This window comes from Sphaeramia orbicularis, chromosome 20 (assembly GCF_902148855.1).
Source record: "Sphaeramia orbicularis chromosome 20, fSphaOr1.1, whole genome shotgun sequence".
NCBI lineage: Eukaryota > Metazoa > Chordata > Actinopteri > Kurtiformes > Apogonidae > Sphaeramia > Sphaeramia orbicularis.
The window spans coordinates 17,898,018-17,920,351 of NC_043976.1; the positions used below are offsets into that span (position 1 = coordinate 17,898,018).

General features: G+C 36.1%; 1 protein-coding gene across 1 annotated transcript; it reads left to right on the forward strand.

Moving 5' to 3' along the window:
* The first annotated feature begins 14,513 nt into the window (after window positions 1-14,513).
* On the forward strand, window positions 14,514-20,719 carry rdh12l (retinol dehydrogenase 12, like). Its single transcript, XM_030123834.1, has 7 exons — window positions 14,514-14,672; window positions 14,961-15,076; window positions 16,711-16,866; window positions 16,951-17,055; window positions 18,493-18,702; window positions 18,788-18,980; window positions 20,245-20,719. Exons 1-7 carry the CDS (start codon window positions 14,659-14,661, stop codon window positions 20,345-20,347), a joined length of 897 nt encoding a protein of 298 aa, XP_029979694.1. The 5' UTR covers window positions 14,514-14,658; the 3' UTR covers window positions 20,348-20,719.
* Window positions 20,720-22,334: the final 1,615 nt, after the last annotated feature.

Genomic DNA, 22,334 nt, shown 5'->3' on the forward strand with positions numbered 1-22,334 from the left:
TATCCCCATGAGCTCAGGGAACAGAACACATCAGAGTTTTCAGATTTGTGTCGACATACACCCCCTGTGCTGCTGCTGTTTTTTGAACTGTCACACAGAGGTTTCATAAATAGGATGCACTGGATGTTGCAACCGAGATGAAGCGGTGAAAATGAAAAATGAAAACACACAGTCAAGGAAATGAAGTGAATGGCTGGAGATGTGTGCATGTTTTCTGCAAGAAAGGCAGAGTTGTGTTCTTCAGGTTATTTTAGTTTTATTCTAAAGGGCCAATTGATCCATCCCATTCTCCTTTTTAGTGTATTTTTAATTTCAACCAAACAGCTGCTTTTGGATCTGAAAAATTAAGCCTAATGTGGAGGTGCCAACACTGGATATCTGGAGACTCTACAAGGAGACTGATATCGAGAAATACCTTTATATATCACACCAGTTCTTATGGTATTTTGCGTGCTATACCTACGCATTTTCAACCTGTCACTTGTTATTCAATGCCATTTGATAGCATGTGAATTTATGCCAAGCCAACTCTGACCCCTAACCCTCAGTGTTTGGTATTTGACGCATCAATTCAGGTTGGACAGGAGGCTGATAATGGCATAAACATACACGCAGAAAGCTTATAATGAGTACAGAACACACGCCAATTAAAAGTGACCTGTATATTTAAGCAAGTCATGATATCACGTTGGTACATGTGAGTCACTCAGTGTTAAATTTCACAAAATTGCAGCAGAATTTTTGGATTAGGACATATAATTTTTTTTTTTTTTTTTGAAGCTCATGTGGACGTTCTGACCTTCAACCAGGACGTGTCCTCCAGTTCCATGGACACTACACTAATCACAACCTTGACACATCTGTTTGTATATTTGTATATTTTATCTGTAGTTTTTTTATATTCTGCATTTTCAGTATAATTTTCTGTGGTAATTTTCTGTGAACTGATTTTTTTTTTTTTAGATACAGATATAGATGCAGATACCAATTAGCTACATTGATCCCCGGGTGGGAATTCAGTTTCTTGCAAGACTCTTAGAATCCATAAATAATTTCTTATGGTATTCCAATGCATCCATGGTACATCTCTATAAGGTGTTTTGTTCCATCAGTCTGTCAGTTCAAAACATGTTATTGGTTTGTCAGAATATTGCAAAATTTTCACCGATCTGAAAAGACTTTGGTTGCCCGTGACCTAATGTCATGGCCTTAGCTTTTCTATAAACCCAGTATCTCAAGAACAGCCAGGGAATTCCTACAAGTTTGGTTGAAATATAATACTCTGATGGAAAGATGAACTGATTAATTGGTGTCCAAACGCCAAAGGCCAAAGTCATTTAGACCTCACAAAACACATTTTACCTATAACTTGTAGTAACTGAGAGGACCACATGAACTGATTATGATGTTAGAGTAGGGGGCTTGGCGGCTCGGTGGAGCAGTAGTTAGCACTGTCGCCTCACAGCAAGAAGGTCCTGAGTTCAATTCCAACACCAAGACCTTTCTGTGTGGAGTTTGCATGTTCTCCACATGTTTGTGTGGGTTCTCTTCAGGTACTCCGGCTTCCTCCCACCCCCCAAAGACATGCACTGATAGGTTAATTGGTTATTCTAAATTGTCCATAGGCAGTTGCCAGTTCATCACAATGAACTCATCCAGGGTGAACCCCACCTTCTCCTATAGGTAGCTGGGAGAGGTTTCAGCACCCCCGTGACCCTCTCAAGGATAAAGCAGTCAGAAGATGAGTGATGGTAGGGGGCAGATCTGATTGAACAGTTGTTCTTATATAACTTCCCCATTCTGATGATAAAACTTACACTTATGGCCACTGTGAGTGACAGGTGGGCGGGTGTTGTTTGTCCATGTCTGCCATGTGGGCTGGTCAACAGGCTGCTGACCAAGGGACATGGACATCAGCTCTAAATGAGGAAATATCTTATAGTTGAAACACAACTTATGGTCACTACTGTTGGCTTCATAATGCAGCTCCTATAGACTCACTGAACTTCTCTCTAAAAGCAGAAAGTCAAACATTTTTTTCCAGGACTCATTCTAGTCTCATCCATTTTATTTGGACTCTCATAAATGATCTGCTGGTCCATCTTTACCTCCGCCAAGACGTATTGTGATCACTTTGCTTCATGTGTTTGCGTGTGTGTTTGTTTGTTTGTTAGCAAGATAACTCAAAAAGTTATGGATGGATTTTCATGAAATTTTCAGGAAATGTTGATACTGACGCAAGGAATAACTGATTAAATTTTGGTGATGATCGGGGGGGGAGGTAGCTCTGTCTTGGCAGAGGTCTGTGCTCTCCGAGTGCTTTTCTTGTTAATTAAAGTATAAGATCTCAGGTCTCAGGGGGTGTTGACGTCTGCCTTTAATTGACAGGTCTGCATGTCTTCTGAATCTAACTTTGGGACTTTCACTTTATTACCTCCTCCAAGTGTAACAGCAGAGGTTATGTTTCCATCGGGGTCTGTCTGTCTGTCTGTCTGTTTGTTTGTCTGTTAGCAAGATAACTCATAAAGTTATGGACAGATTTTCATAAAATTTTCTGGAAATGTTGATACTGGCACAAGGAACAAATGATTACATTTTGGTGGTGATTGGGGGGGTGGGTGGGGGGATTGACCTGCCTTGGCGGAGGTCTGCGCTCTTCTAGTGCTTTTCTAGTTTAATAATGCCTTATTTGTGACAGACAGCCCCCCTTGTGGTTAACAGGTTCCATTAAAATACCGATACCGATACGAGTATCGGCATCGGCTCTGATACTTAGTGTGTGTACTCATACTCATACTCGTAAAAGATATCGATACAAATGCACCGATACCACTTACGGCCGTTTGACATTCACAGTTCAGTGCAGCAGGTACGAGGAGGAGGAATAATGTGTGTGAGTGTGAAGAGTGTGGAGATTTTTCAAAAATAAATGACGGTGATAAAAGTAACACTGACTGCAAGTAACGTTACAGACACAGACGCAGCGTTCTGTCCGTCCTCTGCGTACATTCCATCTGTTTTCCAGGTGCTGGCGGATGTGTACCCAGACGGAGAATACCAGTGGGAGTACAGAGTGGTGCGGACCGCCGCCAACAGAAGTGAAAACGAAACTTATCACTCATTTCTCTTTTCTCTACCTGCTGAAGCTAAACTTTTAAACCTTACCTGTGAAAACGCTGCAATATTAGTATCACAGTAGTGTTGCCTCTGTCGTCTCCATGTTTGTTATTACTGACTTTCTTCTTCTTCTTCTTCTCAAAAAACTTTACTCTTTTCATGGTATTTGTCCAGTATGGTTAATTCAGAGTGGCGCTCTTTTCCAGTCAGACTAATGACAACAACAATAAAGCACATTTACAAAAGGAACTAAGAACTGGAATGGGATTATCAAGTACTTATATCGGTACTCGGTATCGGCAAGTAACCGTACTCGTAATCGGTCTGGAAAAAAGTGGTATTGGTGCATCCCTAATTAAAATTACACTGTGTTACAAAATTCCTGATGATGTTTAGGCAACTTTTAACAGAGTCACTAATCTACCACTAGTATTAGTTCACTTCTTCACTCCTTGGGCTCCAGTGGTTCCACTCTTTTGTCCAAATGTGGTCACCTCCACCTCTAAAAAACCCAACATTGCGATGGCTAAATTGCAAACTAGTCTTCAAAATAGCCATTCAGAAACCAGTGGGTGATGTCATGGTTCTTCTGTCCAGTAATTATATATAGTTTAGGTAGCTGAGTCAGATGATGTTTTTCTTTTTATTGCATGAAACTTTCTTTTTTCTGTAGTTGTGGTTGAGAAGTTACTGTAACAAGATCATCAAAGGATTCTGTCATGAAGTTTACTGGTACTTACTGACAATACCCAGCCTGTTAGTGACATTAGCCAATGTTAACATTCATTCATAGTGGATTATACGTCTGAGTGTTAGCCAACAAAATGCACCAGATACCACATCAACTACACACATTAACAAGTCGCCAAAAGCAGTTGGTGATTTTAAGATGACAGTGTTAGTTGGTGTTTTCAGTAAGTTAGTGTTAGCTCAAGTCTCTCTGACTCCATCCAACCCTCTAATATGGTTCAGATAATATGGGCTTTTGTGTTTCCAGAAAGCCAAGATGGCAAAGGCCAAAATGCCAAACTTGAGGCTCAGCCTGGCAGTTCACAGACCGATGAGTGACGTCATGGAGCCTCTGTCCACTATTTATATACAGTCTAGTCATAAATAACTCCTGGAGAAAAACCACAGGTGGGCTTTTGATATTTGGTACTGGGCCGGTAGCTTACAAGTGGTTTTGGCATGAAATCTAGACCAAATATCTGCTCACATGGGTGAATGGAGGCTCTGCAAACCTCAGTCTACCAGCATACTATTTGTACATTACACAGTAAATTTGCCAGTGTAAAAAATGCAGTGTCAAAGTATTTTAATTCTTTCAGAGTTATTCCAACAATGGACAGAATAAAATTTAACAAGATTACTTCCAGTGTTGGTGAAAATAATTGGAGTTAACAGAGGTTTTACACTGTCAGTGTCATATATTCAGTGTTAAAGTAAACTGACTCTCTCAAAGTTAGTTCAACACCAATAAGAGCAAGATACCTTTCAGTGTTAAAAAATAATGACTCTGAAAAGCCCCACCCACCAACCTCTGAGCTCAAACTGAGTGAGAAGTTGGACTCTGGCATCGCCATCTTCCGCGCATCGAAAAACTGCGGTAAGTTTGTGTAAATAAATCCAAGCAGAATCTGTGTGCAAGAATATAGTTATGTCATTGTTGTCAATGTTGGGTATGTGATTTCAAATACCGAAATTCAAACGGATAACGTGATATCAGGTCGGCGGCTTTCATTTTACATGTCATTTAATGTTTACTTTTAATTGCAATATTTCATTTTTCCTTGGAATAAATTGGGCACAGAAATAATTGTATCTTTTTTTCACCCCTGCAGAAACTGGGACTATAGTACATCATATGTAACACTGGAAAGAGGCAGTTAAAAATCAGAACTCTTTGGAGTAATTTATCAATCAACATGTAGTGTTAAGTATGTTTAACACTGGAAAAGTTATTTCTTAACACTTAACTCTTCAGTGTTGAATGTGAATAACATTATGGGTGTTACTTCTCACATAGTGTAAAACTTGATTGACACTAAGTAGTGTAGTGTAAAATATTAACTCTTACTAGAGTAAAGTTCATTCTGGAAATGTAACTCTGTGTTCAGTGTAAATTTTACACTTTGTAGATAGGGACCATATGTTCACTGAGGTAGTGTTAAAATTAACTCTTTAAGTGTTATATAAACACTGGCGATTTTACTGTGTATTTGCGGAACTCTTTAGATCAGGGGTCTCAAACTCATTTTCCTTCAGGGGCCACATTCAGCCCAATTTGATCTCCAGTGGGCTGGACCAGTAAAATAATAACAATAACTATCAATAATGACAACTTCAAATTTTTGTCTTTGTTTTAGTGTAAAGGAAAAAAAACAACATTAAATTATGAAAATACTCACTTTTATAAAGTATCCAAACAAAAAAAGATGTGAATAACCTGAAAAAACTGAAATTTCTTAAGAAAAATAAGTACAATTTTAACAATATTCTGCCTCAACTTATCATTTCTGCATGTGCATTATGGATCCGATCTACAAAGACACTAAACACTGAGTAACAGGCAAAAAAATAGTTAAAATTTTGCTTAATTTTCTTTAGACATTTTAGGTTGTTCATATTTGTTCAGGTTATTCACATTTTGTTATTTCAGGATAGTTTGTAAAATGTAGATATTTTCATAATTTAATGCTATTTTTTGCACTAAAACGAAAAAAATTTGAAATTGTTAATTCAAGATTTTTTGCTTAATTCAAGATTGTTTGCAAAATTTAAGTTTTTTTTTTTGCTTAATTGAAGATTTTTTTTTTTTTGGCGTAGTTGAAGATTTTTTTTTTACTTATTTGAAGATTTTTTTTTTGCTTAATTCAACATTTTTTCCTTAATTCAAGATTTTGTTTTTTGCTTAATTCAGTTCAAGACTGTGGAATTTATGACTTTGCAAAAACATCCCAGGGGCCAGATTAGAACCTTTGGCGGGCTACATTTGGCCCCTGGGCCACATGTTTGAGACCCCTGCTTTAGAATGAGGTTACAGAAAATGGTTTTCAAAAGCCTCATGTCTTTTGTTGCTAAACTTGCATGTTTAATGGTGGAAGACAAACGATTTATTACACAATTTATAATCCTCTTGCCGTCTGAGGTTATGCTGATCAAGCATAATTTATATCATGTGCAAGTTTTTATGAACAAATTGTAAGATTTATAAGCGCAAGGGAGGAAACACTTTCCATTCCTCAAAGACTGTTCAGACTGTAATAGCATCAGAACAACCTTTAAATGACCTCACAATTTTTGCAAAGGCTAATTTCTTCAGAGAAAATGAAAAGTGGTGAGAAAATGGTTTCAGCCCTATTATTGAGGGAACTGGCGTGGCTGAGTTAAATGCAACAGTGTGTTTGAGTCGACAGCACGGTGGTTAAGATGAAGGAGTTTGTCATCTGGTGTGTAACAACACTACTGGTAAAAAAAAAAAAAAAAAAAAAGCTGTAATTATGAAGGTATAGATTGGTATCTCAGTGAATTGCAGCAGCAGTTGAAGAAACCATTACAAGTGGGAGATGGGATCAGTTTGAGCAAATGAATGGCACCGTTTATGTGTTATGTAACCAGTCGAAGAGGTGAGGGAGGCTAAGAGGGTGAGAAACCAAATACGGAGGCATGGCGGGGGAGCTAGACTAAACAGAAAACGGGAGATGGGTCAAATAGTTGAGGTTTGTCTGTACTGTAAAGGTGATAGCAGGAGATGGGGACACTGGGAGATGTTTAGCGTCTCCTGCAGCTTCGTATAATTTGAGGTTAAGTAGATGAGAGCTCAGTGTACAAAGCAGACTGTCGGCCGCCGGCGTGTGTCATAGGAGAGAATGTGGGTAGTGACCTTGGAAAGACATTGTTGTAATATAAACATTACTGCTTGTACTACCAACCTACTGACTGTATACCTGTTTATATCAGCTATAAAACTGCAGCCAAAACGTGTTCCTCCAAAAAAAAAAAAGAAAAAACACACACATTTGATCTGCTATTTAAGTTTTAGCATCATAAAATTGTTCACATCTTCCGCTCAAATATTTGATTTGCATATTTGACCTTTACGGCGCAGACACACTGGCACTAGAAGGCTGTTTTCACATTTGCAGAAAAGCAAACATGAGGTTAAAACCTGTACGATGCCATGACGTCACAGGTGTGGAAGGGGCGCTCAGGGTCCAAATATGCAACCTAACACCAGTGTGACCTGGTGACCTCGGCGCCCCAGTGATGGACGACCATTTTTCATGATGATGGAGACATCTTGTGTTCAGTAGTAAAAGAAAATACTACACATGGCACATAAAGATTTGTTTTGTTTTAAACCATCAAAGGTGAATGTTGGGTCTTTAATCTAACAATCTATCATTCTATCTAATCAATCTATCACTTCCACTTGATAGGTAAGTTAAGATAAGGTGTGATTTTATTGATCCTACTGTGGGGAAATTACAGTATTTACAACAATAAAATATCCACTATTTGAATATGTTTTTCTATACATTCATACAGATAATTTACATATTTACAAAATAATTGCACATGATGTTGATGAGCTGATATAATATGGAGGGATTTACTGTGTTGTTCTATTGAAAATATTTCATTTATCTGTAAATATAGGAAGTTTTTCTGGTTTTTCATTGAATTATCTCTTATGACTTTGAGTATGAGAAAGTGGAACTCAATCCAAGCTATTTTTATTAACATTGTTGATTAATTGATTAATTGGTCAATTATTTTCTTAATCTCTCAGTTATTTTGTCAGTAAAATTGATGGGTCGGGAAAATAGTGAAGAAAGTCACTATAACAATATTCAGTTCACTGTAATAAAAGAGGAAAGTATTCAGACTTAAGAGGCTTGAATTTGATTTTTTTTTTCTTAAGAAAGAAAAACAAAACAATTAACAATGTTTACTGATTCCGATTAATTAATCAAACAAAGCCCGCCCCTCACACATATTGTATCTTATTTTGGCATCGATCCAGCTGATGTCATTATGTTTATGTGTGTGCTGATGTCAGCGTAGACATAGACAGCATAGACACATTTCAGCCATTATAAGTACATAGAAAAAAAGGAGATTTTAAAAATTCATAAAAAATTTTAACTTTGACTTACTTTTCCCAAAATGCAGTCACATCAATTCCAGGTTACTGGCAATCTACAAACCTAATTTGGTGTCAATTCAACCAGTAGTTTAGATGCTAATGTGTTAACAAACAGAAAACCAAACCGAACCAAAAACAATACCCCTTGCCTCCCCTTTTTTTTTTTTTGTGTTTTTTTTTTTTTTTTTTTGGGGGGGGGGGGGGGGGGGGGGGGGTTAAAGTATCTGTCAGTTAATGTAAGTCCTAAAACTATTTTTCTGCTGACTTCCAAATGAATTTAACATTTATATTATTCCCTGCATTTGGCATTTTCAGTAAATCTGGTATTTTCCTATATATCATTCATTGACCAAGTAGACTGGAGTAAATGCAAAGGCTATTAAACTAAAACAGAGAAGACTGAAAAATTCACTTTTTCAGCCAAAAAAAAAAAAAAAAGTCATTAACCGAACATAAAAACAAGCATTTGTGGTCAAACTACATGGGTTTGCTGCTGAGTCACTATTGCAGAACATGATGATATGTCCATGTTCACAACAAAGTCCATATGAGACACATTTGGTACTGCTGAAAAGTTGAGAAACCTGAATTATTTTCATGTATTGATAGCATTACTGGTCCAAAAGTAATAAACATTTCAGATCAGTAGATGCTTTTGGTCACCAGTGGCAGCAACGATTAACTGACTAGGTACAGTGCAAATAATGGGACTCTAAAATGTCATTTGTATGTAAACCACAGTTAACCCTGTAACACCAAATGTATCATATTTGCTACATGAGTTTTGAAGCCCTCTACATGATCAGTGTGATATTTTTTTTCTTGAAAAACCTGATGTATACAATTAGATACATGCAATACACAGATAATCCACCAGGGGGGAGGAAGTTGTTCACCAGAGGCCTTTGCAATGACACTACAAGACTGTCATTAATGAGGAAGGAGGAAGAACTTTGCCAGTTTTGAAAAGGAATTACCAATTTGTTAGACATGTTTGTGTTAGAATATGTTTTTGTTTGTTCAAAAATAATAATATTTGAGCATTGAGACCCGATGTATCAAATATGATACAAAATTGAAACTCATGCATGGAAATTGATATTTGGAAAAAAAAAAATGTGGGTTGTTCAGAAGGCCCAATAAAGGCTCCAGTTTCAGTTTCAAAGACCTAAAATTTTCTGTAAATGATTTCATGGTTCAGGCTTTACAGGGTTAACAAAGTAAATACAGGGGTTGGACAAAATAATGGAAACACGTTCACCTCAAGATGATAATGCCCCAATCCATACAGCTAGAATTGTTAAAGAATGGCATGAGGAACATTCTAATGAAGTTGAGCATCTCGTATGGCCGGCACAGTCCCCAGACCTCAACATTATTGAGCATTTATGGTCAGTTTTAGAGATTCAAGTAAGACGTCGACTTCCACCACCATCGTCTCTAAAAGAGTTGGAGGGTATTCTAACTGAAGAATGGCTTAAAATTCCTTTGGAAACAATTCACAAGCTGTATGAATCAATACCTCAGAGAATTGAGGCTGTAATTGCCGCAAAAGGCGGACCTACACCATATTAAATTATATTTTGTTGATTTTTTAAGGTGTTTCCATTATTTTGTCCAACCCCTGTAGATATATCTGTTAGTGCCATTTTTTTTTTTTTTTTTTTTTAAATTACACAATGTTTTTAACGCAAGTCATTTTGCAGTTGTTGCTCAACTTTCCTATTCATCCCAATCATCAATACAGGAAGTCCTCGTCAGACTGACTTGCTTATTTGTGCTTCCTCCATCTGTATAAAAATAAAAACCCGCATCCTTTTGTTTTCCATCTGCCAAACACTGGTCAATAGTCTCATTATAGCTAATGGATTGTCCTTGTTGCTTATTCAATGCATCCTCTTGCCTCTCCATTGTCTTCAGCCTAAGGAAGCTGCTGATGTGGCGCCAGTATGCTGAGGTAAACTGTTATGTCTAATGACAAAACACAGTGTCCCATCAACAACACAAACATACAGTAAGAAGGGCGGACGGCATCCACAGAACAACAAATAATGAGACAGATCATGAATTGAACAGAAATACCACAATCATATTTATGTCAGTGGCTAGATTTTCTCATGTGCTGTTAAAGCTCAGAGTTCCTGTCACATAGTGCTGACCTCAATAAAGTCATGTTTTTATACAGTACACGACAAATCAACACCCACTTACAACCACTTCCTGTCCCATCTGCCACCACTTGCTTCTGAAAGGAGGTTAAAGGTGGTACAAGTACAACAACTGCATACAAACTGGAATCTGACCACTTGTTTCTAAATATAGTGGATAATTATATATGTCCTCTGGTTGTATTTTTGACCTCTCTTTCACATAAAAATTTCATGTTAGCAATCACGTACGCACAACTACTTCTTCTCTGACTGATCCAGCACAGAAAAAGGGGAAGGAAATGTTCGCTTACACACAATCAGCTGATGACTGGCACTATGTTTCCTGTTGTAATGATCACATTCTGTCCACAGTGTAAAAAAAAATCCCAGTGTGTGCTCCAGTCGAGTATGGGATCTTTATGAATGAAACATTAATGGTCTCTTGAATGATTGCAGATTTTTTTTTTTTTTTTCTCTGAAAGTAATTTGCAAGGGAAGTGTGGTTTCAGCCAAGGATAAGATTTACCCAAATACCAACCTGTTAATCTGCCCATAGACATAACACAGGAACATGGGCTGGTGTGGAAGCAGTGGAATGTCTCAGTAATGACAGTAAATGGTCCTGGGCTGCCATCTGCTGGTCAGTGGTCAAACTGTGGTACTGATTTTTTTTTTGTTTTGTTTTGGTTTGTTGGTTTAGTACAGGGGTGTCAAACTCATTTTAGTTCAGGGGCCACATTCAGCTAAATTTGATCTGAAGTGGGCCGAACTAGTAAAATAATAACATAATAATATATAAATAAGGTCAACTCCAACCTTTTCTCTGTGTTGTAGAGCGAAAAAAGTAAATTTACATAATGAACAGGTTTAGATCTATAAACTATATTTTAAAACAATGTGAATAACATGAACAAACTGAAAAAATAAGTGTAATTTTAACAATCTTCTGCCTCAGTTTATCATTTGCATATAAATATTAAAACTTATGGATCACAGTGGATCTACAAATATACAAAACATTTAGTAGCAGGCAGAATATTGTTAAAATTGTATTTACTTTTCTTAAGACATTTCAGGTTGTTCATATTTGTTCAGGTTATTCACATTTTTTGCAAAATTATACTTTGTTTTGTTGTAAATGCATGAAAATATTTACATTTACAAAGAGAAACATTTGGAGTTGTCATGTTTTACTGGTCCTGCTCACTTGAGATTGAATTGGTCTGAATGTGGAACCTGAACTAAAAGGATCGTTAATATCTTAGAGTAATTTTTGCATGTTACAAATTCATCCCAAGGGCTGGACCGGACCCTTTGGCTGGCCAGATTTGGCCCCCGGGCCGCAAGTTTGACACCTGTGGTTTAGTACAATGACCACACATGTATTAACATATAATCTGGATACATGGGAAGTTTTACAGCATTAAAAATTAAAGTTTTGGGAAAAACCAGCTTCTATAAACCAAAGTGGTAGTATTTAGTATGACCTCACTTTGCACTTTACATGACTGTAACCTTTAGAAGTCATTCAATTCAGTTTCTTGTGTGTTTTTAAGCCTGTGCACATATTTCCTGTATTTTCTTGTATCTGCAGAAAAGAGAATGAACAAATAAATATCCTCCTGAGACCCAACAATGCATTTTTGTCCTCTGTAGGGGACAAGAGTTTCACAGCTTTATTGAAGAAAAAAACAAAAACAAAAACGCTGTCCACAGCAAAGGACATTCCATAAAAATTTTCAAAATGCATCTGAAAAAACTGTTGGGTGCTGCTGTTTACGATAAAGGCAATTATTTAATGTAAAAAAAAAAAAAAACAAACTTGTATTTTCCAGGGTCTTGGGAGGTTATTAAGGGTCAAAACACCGTAATGTCTCATTAGAGAGTGAACTTTAGTTGATTGCCATTGCAACATTTATTTCACTATATAAAGTAGCTCCTTGTTTTGGATAATCCCTTATGGTCCAACTAAAGCACATCGGCTAAAGTTTACTTAGGGGGTCAAATGAGTGGCCATTTTTGTCAAAAAAAAAAAGTTGTAAGAAATGCATAGAACTGTGTTGAAATAATGCTAATACATTTGTGCACAGACTACTGCTATTATTTGACAGTGGAAGCTCTATTTTCAGAAATATTGGATTTTCAATAGCACGTGTATGTGAAAACTTTTGCTGGTGGACAGACGTGACATTACCCATGATGATCTGGTCAGCACCAGTACTTTATTAGGAATAAACTTATATACTTACTATTGCTAATTCTCCTCTTATTCATAAATGTTAGTATTATGGATCTAAAACAATAACAGCTGACACAAAAACACAAAATGTGGCAGTGGACGGATGTGACATGGTTGTTACGGATCCCATCATACTGATGCTCAACAGCCATGTCACCGTTTCCACAAATGATCCCTGTGCAAAAACTAGGATCAGAATTATTTATTGTATAGTTTATCATCATACTAAAGAGTAAATAACAATATAGAATTGTTATTTCTTTATTTTTAAAAAATGCTTATTATTAGAAAACTGTTGATTTAAAAAGTGACGTGTGACATTCTGAATGTATGTATTGGCGTAACATAAGCAGGATGGATCAGCACCATACTCCATACTGCAACCTGTAAAAATAAAACATGTGATATGTAGGATATAATCTTGTAAGAAAAATTGGGGAATCTAAAAGAATAGAATATTTGTTTTTCACGTAAATTCAGTTCAAATATAACTTGGCCATTTGTGACATGAAAATATAGCATTAATTGTGATGAAATTGGACATTTTTGAGCTGAAAACATAGTTCATATGACCATCAACATGTTGCAACAGAACTGAAATCCTGTAAATTTGCATAACTTGCATTTACCAACACAAAGTTCCTTTGGGGATTCACTTATATTGATTTCTTACGCACAAAGACATAAATAAGACCTCTAAATTTTAGCCAATAAAATGAATTTAAAGGGAAAAAATGTGGGTCATTTAGCAACACTAATCTGTCAAATTGTCTCTAAAATGTCCCGTCAGAGAGATTTCAAATACCATGATTTAACCCTTGAATTAATTTGTTAATTTATAAACCCTCATAAAAATTTCCTAGACTATTACCTATAAACTTCATTAATTCTCATTGTCTCTTATACATTTAATTTTTAAAATACTATATTAACCCTTTCATGCATGAATTATGAGAACCTTAGTCGAGTTTTTTTTGTTTGTTTTGTTTTGTTTTGTTGTTTTTTTTAGTGTTTTTATTCATCCTTAGGCATGAAAAAAAAAAAGAGACTGAGGGGTTTTTTTTTTCATAGATTTACAAAATTGTCCACTCAGCTACACCATGAATTTTATTCTTGAAGCAAAGAAACATGTATTTAAAACCCAATAAGTGATATGAAAAACAATGAAATAAAAACATGTTTAATGCTGCTAAACTGATGTTTTCTCACATTTTAACATATTCTAATACTAGTTATTACTCACCTCATGGAGATAATATGAGAAAAAAAAAAAAAAAAAAAACCTTTTTGTATTAAAAAAAAAAAAAAAAAAAAAAAAAAATTATTTACAGTCCAACAATTAACAATTGATTTACACTCAAACATGTTAGTGCAGATCATGTTTATCAAGAACAGCAAAGTTACAGTAATGGTATGAATTGCAGTGTTTTTGGATGATGCATAAGTGTCCACTGTGTTGGCTGATATGAAACTAAAACAAAATCTAAAAATATAATATGCATATAAAATATACAAGAGAGCAGCTGTAGAAAAGCTGTCCACTGGAGTAACCATTATGCATGAAAGGGTTAATATTAATAAATTGACTGTTTTAATACATTTCAGGCCAAGAATATGCTAAAGTGTGTCAATTTTCAATTGAAATAATAACGCAATAAACACATTCTTTACGTCTAACTCATGTCTTTCGTCAGCTCCCTGTCTGTCCGGTGTAACCTTGTGCAATAATCAAATGCACACACCTTAAAGGACGGACCCAAACTCAACACCCAGCCAATTAAAGCTCACCGCGAACAATGATCCCGCTTTTGATTGGCTCAAATCACTGCCTGTCAAGATATTACCGACTAATACTTCCGTATTTGGGCGTTTTAATATATAAGCGCTTTCTAGGGAGTTTGTGAGTTTCAGGTCCTGTTGAATTGGACGTCTAAGAATTATCATACATTTCAGGTTATAAGTTTTTTTGTTTTATCCAAGCTAACTGACTGTTACCCATTGAGATGCAGACTATAAGGTAAGCACTCGTTATATATTAGTGAAAATTGTAGAGACAGTAAAAGAAATGAGGTTGTTTTTAATCAACATTACCTGATGTTGCCAGATATTGAGCTCAATTATGGTATGTTAGCTAAAAATAATAATAATATAATATAAGTTAAACTAAAAGTAAACGGGTTTTCTTTTTCCTTTTCGTTGTTGTGAAGTTAACTGTGTTTTGTGGTGTTTTAGGCTGCTTCGTCGTTGTTTTTTCAACACACACTTGTTGGTTGAGTCACCTATCACTGATTTCTCAACTCCTCAGAAATTTCTTCCGGCCTTCCTGGTCCTCAGCTCAGAGACTGGAAGACAAAACTGTGGTCATCACTGGAGCCAACACCGGCATTGGCAAAGAGACCGCCATTGACCTGGCTAAAAGAGGTGGGCTTGTCATGGATCAAAGGTTTAAAGGACAAACACACACTGGTCAGCTTTGAGAACAGTGTGTGTTTTTGCTGTGTCATAGTTACTCTTTAAAAACTAGTCACTGCTCGACTGCATTATTGAGCAGTGTGGTAACAGCACAGACCTACTGAGTAAATATTGCCTTCCAGACACACAAATAAAAGCTGGAGCATAGATCTGAATGATTAAATCTACTTGAGGTGTATTGCTCATCTTCATAAAAATACTTAGACGTACTTGACATGTTTTAATCCCAAGACAATGTATTTCATAGAATGTGGAAACACTTAATAGCCCACAGTGGATTTGACATTATAACTGTTTTTACCAAAGGGTAAGTGTGGTATGAACTTTACTTATTTTGTCCAGGAATCAACAGTACCTAAAATTATGGTCTCTATATGTTTTTCTTTTTTGTGTTTATTGTCTTGACATTGTCATCTAAAATACTTGCAAAATGTTTCAATATTATGTTGTTTTAATAAGATTAACTCGAATGTATTTTGGTGTAGAATATTCTACCTAGATGTTTTTAACCATGTTTGTCACATTTTGACTGAAAGGAATGCTTTAAATCACAAAATATACTGCATCTTTCACATAGATATTCTCTAATTACACTGCTTATGAAGAGTTTTTTTTTCCAACTTTGACTTTGGCACAAAATTAGCCTGTACACTTGAGGAAAATAATTAATTGACTTATTGCGATAATATAAGAAGATGATATAATTTGAGAAAATTTGTATAACTTGTCTCCTGTATATGTGTCTGTATTTGTTATCATTGCTGGGTTTTAGTTTGGTTGAGTCTGACTTATTTTATTTATGTATAAATATTGCTTTATGAGCAATGAAAGTCACTAAACACAACTATATAAATATCCTACATCCACTAGAGCTCTAGTATATATTTTTTTAATTAATATCTTGGTGGAATGATTTTACAATGGTTTGGATCAAAAGCAAAAAAAAAATTAAAACTAAATTATTATTGGGAAATAAAACCAAGAATATAACATTTAATGTTTTTAATGGATAAATCTTCACCATAAAGCTGCTGCTGTTGTTGTGAACTTCTGTACACGTGATACACACATTTGTCATGAGGGGGAGCTCTTCAGCCATGTATTATCTGAGTATCTGTATACAAGTATCACAGTATCTATAAAGATATGACCTGTGCTGTTATACACAGCCTGGCAAAAAAATTCCCTACATGGATTTAACTAGGCAAATAGTTCAGATTTTTCTATTGCATAATTGCTGTAGTTCGTTACCCTTTAACTGATGCAGTGAGTAGCTTCTCATTCCTTAAACAACCATCAGTTTGATAGAGAGAATAAAGACAATGAAGAAGTCTTTACATAGTGGTTTCATTCTCCCATCAATACAAAATCTTATCAAAAATCATACCAAAATTAATGTAGTTATCAATGGACAAATGCTGTGACATTCAATGTGTGATATTACATATGCAGTGCATGGCTTTTAAGGATGTCCCAGTGAACGTGTCCTGTATTCAAAGCTAAAGATAGTCCAACAAAATATTGCATATGGGACTATTTTTGTCTTGACAGTGTATTTGACTGCTTTTTCTTTTCCTGTTTAGGAGCCAGAATCATCATGGCGTGCAGGGATATGGAGAAAGCTCAGGCTGCTGTGAAAGAAGTCATCGAAAGCTCCAGCAATGAAAACGTTGTCTGCATGAAACTTGACTTGGCAGACAGCAAGTCGATAAGGGAGTTTGCTGAAAACATTAACAGAGGTATGGATCTGAACACATTTGCCCATAGAAACGCAAACAGTTGTTGGAATAGATTAAAAGATTTGTGTATGTTCTTCTCCGTAGAGGAGCCAAAACTCAACATTCTCATCAACAATGCTGGTGTGATGGTTTGTCCTTATGGGAAGACGGCAGATGGATTTGAGATGCAGATCGGTGTCAATCACTTTGGTAAGTAAAACCATTAGTGTCTTAATCTGTATGATGAAGAAATGACTTAAGGATATAGAGGGCAAGAATGGGCCATTCTTTTTTAAGTAAAGTAAACAATAATTCTACCTCTGTGCCTGAACACTGGTGTCAGTCTGTGGAAAATCTACCCCATGACAGGGTGTTTTGGCTGCTCATTAGTGATTTCAGAAAGAAATGTGGGATTGATCTGTTAGTGACAGTTGTAATCAGTGATCACAGTTAAGATTCTACTCTTTTACTCTGTGGCTCAACATAAGCTTGGAAAAGGGGTTTCATCTTTGTGACATGAAATGATGCAGGTTCATGTATTTTTTATTTATTGATTCCTTTGACTTCGCCCTAGACAAGAGAGCTGCAAAAGGAATGTGTGTATTTTTAAGGTCTTACATTTTCCCCCCTGATTTCAACTAAAAACATCTGTAAAAATTAAAGAAACACTGCTTTTTTCATAGTCATACCTAGTAGTACTGGATCAACACTGTTTTATTTTTCTGTAAGGAACTGATTTTTCATAGGCCAACATCATGTTGTAACATTTAGTATTGATGACAATTTTGTTGTCAAAAAGAAGCAGCGCTGAGGTTATTAGGAGGTGTACTTACTCTGTCTGTTTTTATTACATTGCAGTTTGCACAATATAAATGTACATGAATAACCTGAAAAATCTGAAGTGCAATATTATGCCTCTACTTATCATTTATGCATGTGCATTTTATGTGGATCACAGTGGATCTACAAAGATACAAAACATTTAGTAACAGACACAATATTGTTGGAATTTAGAGTTTGGACCGAAAATGAGTTTGACACACTTGACTATTAATATCTTCAGTGTCATCTTTTGCTCAAATTCATCCTGCGGGCCAGATTGGAACCTTTGGCAGGTCAGTTTTGGCCCGTGGGCCATATGTTTGACACCCATAGACCAGGGTTTCCTGCTTATGTTGGCACTGTGGAACCAGCCTCATACATGTGATGCCCACTAGGGGGCAGACATGGAACGATTTCCCCAGTATTTCATTACTTCTTTTATTAATAGAGCTGCAGAAGCCTGTAAAAAAAAAAAAAGTTGTTCCCATTTACAAAGCAGGAGATAAAGACCATTTTATTAATTATAGACCAGTGTCAGTGCTTTATCAGTTTTCTAAAATATTCAAAAAGCACTTCATGAAAAGATCAGACAGTTTTATTGAGAAACATGAGTTGCTGACAGACAGCCAGTATGGATTTTATTTATTTATTTATTTATTTAATTTTAATTTACCAGGCAGATCAGTTGATAACCATCTGGAGCCATTGTCTGTTTCATTCAGTTATGTTGCTTTGGCGCTTAAAGGGTTAATAATGCATTGTTGCTTTTCTAACTTTAAACCTCCTTTATCTAAATAAGCTTTTTCTTAATTTTTCTTCCTCTAGGCCACTTCTTGTTGACATATTTGTTGCTGGACCTGATTAAAAAATCAACACCGGCCAGGATTATCAACGTGTCGTCCATGGCTCACTCGTGGGGCTCCATTAACTTGGAGGACATCAACAGCGAGAAGAGTTATGACAAAAGGGGGGCGTACTCGCAGAGCAAACTGGCAAACGTTCTCTTCACGCGCTCACTGGCTAAAAGACTGGAGGGTCTGTGTCGAAGCTGAGCAACTTCATGTCGAAGGTTTTATTTTTGTTCCAACTGTTTGAACCATGTGTGGATTTGTCTCTGTAGGCACAGGTGTGACGACATACTCTCTTCACCCCGGAGTCGTCCAGACGGATCTGTGGCGCCACCTGAGTGGGCCCCAGCAGTTGGTAATGAAGATTGTCAGTCCCTTCACCAAAAACTCAACTCAGGGAGCGCAGACCAGCATTTACTGCGCCGTGGAGCCGACGCTGGAGAAGGAGAGCGGTGGATACTACAGGTACAGCAGCAGGGTTTGGCCTCCTAGAGTCTAGATTCCCTGCTTTTTTTTTTTTTTATTCATTTATTTTTAACATGGAATCAGTACAAGCTTCCTGATTGCTACTAACTGACTTCTTTGCACAACATAATATAGAAATGAAAATTCAAGGAAGCAAAAAAAAAAAAAATAATACACTCAAAAAAAGAGAAAGAGATTGTTCAGTTCCTATTTCTGGCCCAAGACACAGTAAAACATCCACACCTGTTTTAACAGGTTCATCACATGTGGGCAGTTCAGTCTTGCATAAATGTCCACAGCCTCAGACCTAAACATCTGGGTGCTTCTATGAAACTGGTTCCTAAAAGTAGAACAGAGGGGCTAAAAACTCAAACGAGATCTAGACTAATGTTATGAAGCAAGTTTGGAAGCACTTTGTGTCTATTTTAAAAATATTTTTTTCTGAGATAAAAGAGAAACAATTTTTCACATATAACACATTTTTATTTGACATGCTTATACAAAAACCCACATGTGGCACGGACACCGGATTTCTATAATGAACTCCCCCATCTTTTTCTTTCAGGTTTTTTCCCCAACACCCACACTATTACACAATGCAAATCTACAGACAGCTCAGTAATATTTGAGTTTTCCCCTAAAATTGTAACTAGTCAGTATTCCAGCAGTGCACAAATGATTCTACATGCAATGACTCCCCCAACGTAACATAGGAGAAAAGGACGTGAAAATTACGCACTGCTGTTTTTTTTAAATATCTTTTTATTCTCTCTCAGGTACATTTTGGGAATTGAAGTAAATATGCAAGGCAGAGGCAAAATCACTCGTGATTTATTTGTGTTTAAATGGGCAGGTTCTGCACTTAACTCAAATGGACACGATGGGTTACGCACGAAACCGTGAATGAGACTGAGATTCAAGAAAAACCTGCATGTCTGAATAAGAAAATCCACTAGGATCATCAAATTTAACAGTGTCTTTATTTATAGCGGTATATAAGACTATTTACAGCCATGGTTTCAAGTTAAAATGCACTGACACCTAGGTAGCTTTTCCTGTCCCAATTTTGGTCCTATTTTTTGTCCTAATATTTTATTAGAAATATCACAGTCATCATTAGGTACGTCCTGGGGGGAAATATGTCTAAATGTCTCTTTTCTTATTGGGCCTAAAAAACTAAAACGATACCAAAATCAACCCAGTTTCAGGGAAAGACCCAGATTCATTTTAATTTGAAGTTTCTTTTCTCTTCCTTTGTTTTTAGCGACTGTGCTCCTGCCGACTGCTCGGCGGCTGGTAAAAACGACGAGACTGCGCAGAAGCTGTGGGAGCTGAGCTGTCAGTTACTCTCAATAACATGGGAATGAGTCAAATTTGAATGAATATAAATACTTTTTCGTTTTAATCTTCTGTTATGCATTATTTCTTATTTCCTTTACATTACTACTGTTTACCCACAAAATAAGGTTCAAGTCACTATTATTTTGAGTTTTTCTATGTACTTGGTTTACAGACTTCAATATTTGCACAATATTATATTCATTATTACTATTAAAGGTTTACTAATTATAACTGATGTAGCACATTAACATGTTTTACAGTTTATATTATCACATGTGCCTCTTCATTTTTGGCAGCACTAAGTATGATATACTGTACAGACAAAGATTTTAACAGCTAACTTTTAATTTCTTTTCTTTATTTGTATTTTATGACATTAAAGTCAGTTCTACACTCCATCTCTTTGCCTCTGTGTCTGTTTTTACCTTCTTAGTCGGCTTGAAATATTTTGAAAACACATTATTTACTTAAAAACTAGTCAAGTATTACAGCCAGATCTCTGCATCTGTTTAATTTTAAATCATAGTCAAAATAAATACCAAGAAACATAATAAAATACATACTGCCCAATACTAATACTTGTTTTTCCTTGGCTTAATAGAATCCTTTTCATTAATATCCCATTTTGTGCCACACTTACTCTCATCCATGTGTATTTATGTTGCTTTCGTACAAATTTTATGATACAGAGGAATGCAAAGTATCAAAATGATGAAAAATGTAGCTGTAAAGATTAGGATCTGCAGCAAAATACTATAAAGAATATAGTGTAAAATAAAAGCAGACATTTTATCAGGTACCTGTTCAACTGCTTGTTAATGATATTCTGTAATAAACCAATCATGTGACAACAATTTAGGATAACCTGAGGTTCAGAGGAAAACAAAGGTGATTTAAATGACTTTGAACCTATTTCAGAAGTCATATCTATGATTTACAGAGGATCGTCCTAAAAAAGAAAATGTCTAATGAGTGGTAGTTTTCTGGGTCCAATGCCTTGTTGATGCCAGAGGTCAAAGGTCAGACAGGTTCACGCTGATAGAAAAGGCAGCACTAACTCATAACCTGTTTGGATTTCTGCTGCAATATTCAGATCATGGGGTCAGAATTTTGTAGAAAAGACATCAATCAATCAAAGTTTATTTCTAGAGCACTTTACAACAACACAAAGACCAAAGTGCTTTATATCTAAAAAATACAGGGTGTCCCATAAGTCTCCATACATAGGAAAAATAAACGTTTCTTGACATAAACCATTTTCATTTATATAATATGCTCTATATGACTGCCATTTTGTCGGGAACACATTTCAATGCGTGTCCTCCACTGCTGAAGAACTATAAAGAAGAAATATAAAGAAATACATGTTAGAACCATATATGTATGGAATGTATTAATGTCTCCTATGCATGGAGACTTATGGGACACACTGTATAATCAAACTATAAAATAACAGTTTAATCAAATGAGAACACTGTATTGTGCACTTATATTGCCATATATGAGTTACTGTGTGGAAGTTTGGGGTAATACGTGTAAGAGCAACACAAAACCATTGTATCGTCTACAGAAGAGAGTTATCAGGATTATCCATAAAGCAGATTCTCAGGAACAAATCTATACTGTGGATACAACTTGGCATGAAGCAAAAGTCTATTGAAAACAGGTGACCTTGACCTACTTTTTCAAGGCTAAATGGCGACATGTCCTTTCAACAACGTAATCGTAATATCTGAAGAATGCATTGAGATTTTTGCATCAAATTTACACAAAGACAGTGGTCATGCACAGTGGTCACTCCAGTGGACAGTTCTTCTCCAGCTGTTCTCTTGTTTATTCATGGGTTTGGTAGTTTTAGTTCCAGATCAGCCAACACAGTGGACACTAATGTACCATCCCATACACTGTAATTCAGACCATTACTGTAACTTTATGTTCTAGATAAATGTGATCTGCCCGAACATGTTTGAGTGTAAACAATTGTTAGTTATTATTAGACTGTAAGTAACAGCT